This window comes from Streptopelia decaocto, assembly GCF_964273445.1.
Source record: "Streptopelia decaocto genome assembly, chromosome: 12".
In the NCBI taxonomy this organism is placed as follows: domain Eukaryota; kingdom Metazoa; phylum Chordata; class Aves; order Columbiformes; family Columbidae; genus Streptopelia; species Streptopelia decaocto.
This window is the reverse complement of record NC_138667.1, coordinates 18674294-18680865: the sequence shown is the minus strand read 5'-3', so window position 1 is coordinate 18680865 and position 6572 is coordinate 18674294. Positions and strand designations below refer to the sequence as shown.

Sequence of the window (6572 nt, the reverse complement as noted above, 5' to 3'; positions counted from 1 at the left end):
ACTCATTAACTCGTTTTGATGTGTCCAGATGAAAACGAAGCAGTGACATAATCAAAAGCCATGCGCTGGAAAAGGTGACGTGGGCGCGTTGCCCTCCAAACAGACAGCAAAAGGCAGAGCAAGGACTGGGGATTACATGCTGGATTTAGACGAAATGAAAATAAATCAGAGTACATCAGAAATTGAACAGTGTGGGGAACAAGCCTGTGGGATAAGGCAGGAGCAGAAGTCCATGGTCATTGCTGGTCCCTGCAGACATCTCCCTGGGCCCTGCGGGTGGGTCAGGGACTGTCTGCAGGAATCGCATCTTCTGTAAAATGCATTGTGCAGGTGGCAGCGGGCAGCAGTGATGGTCCCTGCAGGCTGGAACCCAAGGGCACTTCCACACCTCTCCCAGCTGGGGAGGGAGCTGCCCCACCAGCCCCCACCCCAGCCCGCTCCTCCCTTTTCCTGTAGGTGGGGTTTCCATAGGAAACACGGCTGGTCCACCTCCCGGACAGACGGACGGACGGACGGATGCTGTTCCCCGGCCGAAGCTGCGGCGGTGGCCGTCCCCTCTGCTCCGGGCTGAGCGTTCCAGCCCGGGCACAGCTGCTCCTGGCCATGGCGCGGCGAGGGACAACCACCGGACTCGCTCACCGTTTCTCCTCCTTTCCAAGCGGTGGCTGGTGCTTCTGGGACTTGGAGGTGGCAGAGGATGCTGAGGCGTCACAGTCGCCATAAGGACGATTTGGGCAGCCATCGGCAGCACGCCGGGGTGGTGGGAGTCACGGGCAGCATGCTGCTGCTGAGCCGCTCTGCGCTGCACCTCCCAGCCCTGTGCTGGTGCCTGTTCCTCTGCACTGATGCCCAGGAGGTGGCCACGGTCACAGTGCGGTACCGGGTGTTCGAGGAGGTGCCGCTGGGAACCGTGATCGGGACACTGACCGAGCATTTCGAGGGGGGAGAGAGCGGCGAGGCAGCGGACACCTTCCAGCTGATGGAGACCCCCAGGAGGTTCCCGCTGCATGTGGGGAGCGGGGATGGGGTGCTCAGCACGGCCGGGCGGGTGGACAGGGAGCGGCTGTGCCGGCACAGCGATCCCTGCTGGGTCTCGTTCGACGTGCTGGCCGCCCGAAACCTGGCGCTCATCCACGTGGAGGTTCAAGTGCTGGACGTCAATGACAACGCACCGCGGTTCCCCACACCCGAGCTGGAGCTGGAGATGTCGGAAAGCGCGTCCCTGCGGACGCGGATCCCGCTGGACCGAGCCCTGGACGCCGACGCCGGCCCCAACGCGCGCTGCTCCTACGCCCTGTCCCGCAGCGAGCACTTTGCTCTGGATGTCGTCTCCAGCTCCGATGGCACGAGGCACGCGGAGCTCGTCGTGGTTAAAGAAGTGGACCGGGAGCTGCACTCCTCCTTCGACCTTGTGCTGACGGCCACTGATCATGGGGAGCCGCCAAAATCAGGTACCGCTTTAATTAAAGTCATTGTCCTTGACTCCAATGATAACAGCCCCGTCTTTGCAGAGAGCTCTTTGACAGTAGAGGTTCCGGAGGATGCTCTGCCCGGGACCCTCCTCGTGACGGTCACAGCCACCGACCCCGACCAGGGCCCCAATGGGGAGATTGAGTACAGCCTGAGCAGACACGCACCTCCGGAGGTGCTGAGCGCTTTTGACATCAATGCCCGCACAGGCAGCGTCATCCTGAAGCACCCGCTGGACTATGAGGAGACCCACGCCTACGAGCTGGATGTGCAAGCCCGGGACCTGGGTGCCAACCCCATCCCAGCGCACTGCAAGATCCTGGTCAAAGTCCTGGACGTCAATGACAATGCTCCCGATGTCCACGTCACCTGGGCCGCGCGGGCGCCCGTGCTCTCCGAAGCGCTCCCCAAAGACAGCTTTGTGGCTCTGGTGACGGCCAGCGACCCTGACTCGGGAAGCAACGGGCAAGTGCATTGCTCCCTCAGTCAGGGGTACGAGCACTTCAGGCTGAAGAGGACCAACAGCCACAGCTACGTGCTGATGACCAACGATGTGCTGGACAGGGAGCTGCGCGCCGAGTACAACCTGACGCTGGAGGCGCGGGACCACGGGGACCTCTCCTTGGCCGTGCTGAAGCACCTCACCATCTGCATCAGCGACGTCAATGACAACGCTCCCTCCTTCGAGAAGGCCACCTACGAGGCCGCCGTTGCTGAGAACAGCAAAGCACCTGCCTTCTTGCTCACTGTCCATGCCACTGACCCTGACCTGGGTTTCAATGGAAAAATCACCTACAGCATCCTGGATTCCTCCACTTCGGGTCTGGTCTCTATCGACCCCACCACGGGGGATGTTTTTGCTCTCCAAGCTTTTGATTACGAGCAGGTGAGGAGCCTGGAGTTCCTGGTGACTGCGGAGGATGGTGGTCACCCCAAGCTGGCGTCCAATGTCTCCATCAGGCTGGATGTGCTTGACCGGAACGATAATGCGCCCATCATCACCGCGCCGGCGCTTGTGGGAGGTGCGGCCACGCTCTCTGTCCTGGTCAATGCGGAGACGGGGTGCTTCTGGGTGGCTCCCAGAAACAGGAGCGCTCAAGGGACTGCAGCGGTGACCAATGCAACACTGTCATCGTGCACCGGAGCCCCGCTCCTCTTCACCATCACAGCCAGGGACGTGGACTCTGGCATCAACGGGGCTCTCCGGTACGATCTGGTGGGTGGGGATGACGCTGGGCTCTTCATCCTGGACCCTCTTTTGGGGCAGCTCTTCCTCAACGCCAGCAACGCCAGCAGCCTCGCCGGCAGCGAGCGGGAGCTGGTGGTCCGGGTGAGCGACGGCGGGGACGTCCCCCTGCACGCCCTGGCCCAGGTCCGCTTGGTTTTCCGGCACCACGGGGCGTTCTCCAAAATCTCAGCCTGGGGACCAGCGTGGCCGAGCCCCTCGGTGGTGGCCGTGATCTGCCTGGCCGCTGTCCTGGGGGGCTGCCTCCTCCTGGCGGCTTTGACCCTGTCCTTGCGCAAGAAGGAGAAGAAGGACGGCATGGCCTACAACTGCCGGGAGGCCGAGGACGCGCGCAGGCAGCCGCAGCTCAAGAAGCCGCACAGGCAGATCCAGAAGGCCGACATCCACCTGGTCCCGCTGCTGCGGGGCCGCCCCCGGGAGGCTGAGCCCCCCCGGCCCTGCCAGGGCGATCTGCCCGGCACAGCCGCCCCCGCGCCGGGGGGCTCCCCGCAGGCTCCCCTCCACCTCACCCCCACTCTCTACAGGACCCTGAGAAACCAGAGGACCCAGAAAGACTCAGATGAGCCCCAGGGGACCTTCAGCCTGCCCATCCCGCAGCGCAGGCCCTGCCAGCCCCACAGACCCAAAAATCTGGGGAAAGAGGCTGCAAGCCCCCTGGACGCGCCTCCGCACTGCAGGAGCTTGGTGAAGCCACCGCAGGGGCCTGTGGGACAGTCCCCGCTGCCACCCAGCCCGCCCGGGGGCACGGGGGGACCTGAGCAGTCCCAGCCCCACCAGCACATCCTCAGGAGCCTGGTCCGGCTGTCGCTGGTGGCACTGGCGGAGCAGAGCCCCACCGGGGAGTTCGCCATGGAGTCGCCCCCGGTGCAGGTAGGAGCTGCCCCACGTGTTGCCGAAGATGTGGACCCCCAAAAATCCTTGTTCACCCTGGTCTTGCGCACCCTGGGGTGGTGGGAACGTGTGACCTGATGGTCCTTGGTTGGTTTCTTCTCCCAGCCCTGGGCAGAGCTGCCTCAGGAGTGGGAGCTGGATGGGATGAACAGCCACCCCACCATGGGCAGGGTCCCCACGTGCCCACCAGGATGGGGTGGGGATGGCTGTCACACAGAGAAGGGGACAACCCTATGGGCACTTCCCCGGGAGAGCATGTGGGCAAGGAACGACAGGCAGAGCCGGTGCCAGGGCCAGGTGGGCTGCCCGGCCATTGTTTTTCCCCCCACATGGGGATGCTGAACCATCTGCAGGAGGAGGAAACACTATAAAAAGGCCGGGGGGGTTCGGAGGGGACGTCCTGGCAGGAAGCAGCTTGAGCGGCGCTCGCCGGGGCTCAACAGGCTTTTCCTGCCTTACAGCAAATCTCCCAGCTGCTCTCCCTGCTGCACCAGGGCCAGTTCCAGCCCAAAACCAACCACCGGGGAAACAAGTACACGGCCAAGAACGGCAGCAGGTAAGGCTGGGACTCAGCCCTTCCCTTCCCTGAGCCTGGTTCCCCACGGCTCTGCTGCCTCTCATAGAATCCCAGCCTGGCTGGGTTGCAGGACCTCTGCAGATCCCCAGCCCCACCTGCTCACGCAGGGTCACAGAGCAGATCACACAGGTGGGTCCAGGGGGTCTGAATGTCTCACAGAAGGAGACTCCACACCCGCTCTGGGCAGCCTGGGCCAGGCTCTGGCACCTCCCAGCAAACAAGTTTCTGCTCATGTTCAGATGGACCCTCCTGTGTTTCAGTCTGTGCCCGTTGCCCCTCTGCTCCAGCCCTGCTGGCCCCAAGAGCCTCCAAGGGCAGGAGACACAAGAGCAGAAGATGCACAAGGCAAAACCTCATCCCTGGTATTGCTGACTGGAGTTTGGGGAGGCGGGTCCTCCCTTCAGGGGATGGCTGGGCTCCTCTAGTCCTGCCTCCCCATTGGTATCCAGCGCTGCTCTTTGCCTCCTTCCTTTGGTAGCTCCTTCCATACCCACCTGAGCTCCCCTGCAGCCAGGAACTGTCTGGCCAGCCTTGCTGGGGAACACCAATGTGCGATGGAAATGTGCACTCATGAGCACAGAGGGTTCCAGCTTTGGAGGCAGCAGCGCAAAAAAGCATTTTCTCGTGGCTCCGGGTGCTTTCTTAGAGATGCTGTTGCCTGTTGACATGAGTTCAGGTCATCTGTCCATGGGCTTTGTGAGGGAGGCGCTAGCAGGGATGTAGCCTACCTTGACTTCAGTAAAACATTTGACACAGTCTCCACAGCATCCTCACAGCTGAACTGAGGGAGTGCGGGCTGGATGAGCGGGCAGTGAGGTGACTGTGAACTGGCTGAAGGGAAGAAGCCAGAGAGTCGTGGTCAATGGGCAGAGTCCAGTTGATCCTGTATCCAGTGCAGCGCCTCAGGGGGCAGTGCTGGGGCCGGTATTATTCAATATATTCATCAATGACTTGGATGAGGGAATAGAGTGACTGTCAGCAGGTTTGCTGATGACACCAAGCTGGGAGGAGTGGTGACACTGGAAGCTGTGCTGCCATCAGAGACCTGGACAGGCTGGAGAGCTGGGCGGGAAAAATGTAATGAAATATAACAAGGGCAAGTGTAGAGTCTTGAATCTGGGCAGGAACAGCCCCAGGTTCCAGGGTAAGTTGGGGAATGACCTATTAGAGAGCAGCGTAGGGGAAAGGGACCTGGGGGTCCTGGGGACAGCAGGGTGACCATGAGCCAGCACTGGGCCCTTGTGGCCAGGAAGCCAATGGTACCTGGGGTGGGTTAGAAGGGGGTGGTCAGTAGGTCAGAGAGGTTCTCCTGCCCCTCTGCTCTGCCCTGGGGAGACCACACCTGGAATCTTGTGTCCAGTTGTGGCCCCTCAGTTCCAGCAGGACAGGGAACTGCTGGAGAGAGTCCAGCGCAGCCACCAAGATGCTGCAGGGAGTGGAGCATCTCCCGTGTGAGGAAAGGCTGAGGGAGCTGGGGCTCTGGAGCTGGACAAGAGGACACTGAGCGGGGACCCATTCATGGGGATCAGTATGGAAAGGGGGAGTGTCAGGAGGATGGAGCCAGGCTCTTCTGGGTGACAACCAGTGACAGGACAAGGGGCAATGGGTGCAAACTGGAACACAAAAGGTTCCACTTGAATATGAGGAGAAACTTGTTTGGGGTGAGGGTGGCAGAGCCTGGCCCAGGCTGCCCAGGGGGGTTGTGGAGTCTCCTTCTGTGCAGACATTCCAACCCGCCTGGACACCTTCCTGTGTAACCTCATCTGGGTGTTCCTGCTCCATGGGGGGATTGACCTGGATGAGCTTTCCAGGGCCCTTCAACCCTTGACATTCTGTGATTCTGTGATTCTGTGAAGGACTGACATATCCCAGCTGCGTGCTGATGATGTTCCCACAAACTTTATGGTGTTCCCACTACATTATGCTGTTGACATCTCTGGGTGAACGCTCCTGAGGATGCCTGGGCTTAATCACCACCTCACCATGGTCCCCCCAGGTTCCCAGCTACCCAGCCCATGGGCAGACACACCTTTCTTCACCTTCCTCATCATCATCTCCATCTGCAGAGGATGGAGAGGGAGGGAGAGCCGTTCTGGGTTGTGATGCTTCTGGCCTGGTCCTGCACACAGGCAGCTCCTCAGAGTTCACAAAGAAGAGCCACAGCTCCCTGTTTGCTCAGGAACTCCCTGCAGAAGGATAAAAACCCTCTAGGGCAAGAAATGTGGAGCAGCCCCATGTGCAGCCCAGCACCCAGGAGGGCCCAGTCCTCAGAGGGTCCATGGCACTCCTGATCGCAGCCCTTTTGTTCTTGCATTTTTTAAAAACCCCATAAACTCATTAATTGGTGAGGACTAAAATAATTATGCCTTTGGTGCTGGGAGGAAGCTC

The 6572-nt window shown here is 60.9% G+C and overlaps 1 protein-coding gene across 1 annotated transcript in view; it reads left to right on the top strand.

The window, feature by feature from the left end:
* Nucleotides 1-519: 519 nt before the first annotated feature.
* PCDH12 (protocadherin 12) overlaps nucleotides 520-6572 on the top strand; it is a 12743-nt gene continuing 6690 nt past the window's right edge. Inside the window, exons 1-2 of the mRNA XM_082063732.1 lie at nucleotides 520-3586; nucleotides 4069-4163. Of these exons, the coding sequence (XP_081919858.1) occupies nucleotides 698-3586; nucleotides 4069-4163 (2984 nt within the window). The 5' untranslated portion in view covers nucleotides 520-697. The remainder of the gene's footprint in view (nucleotides 3587-4068; nucleotides 4164-6572) is intronic.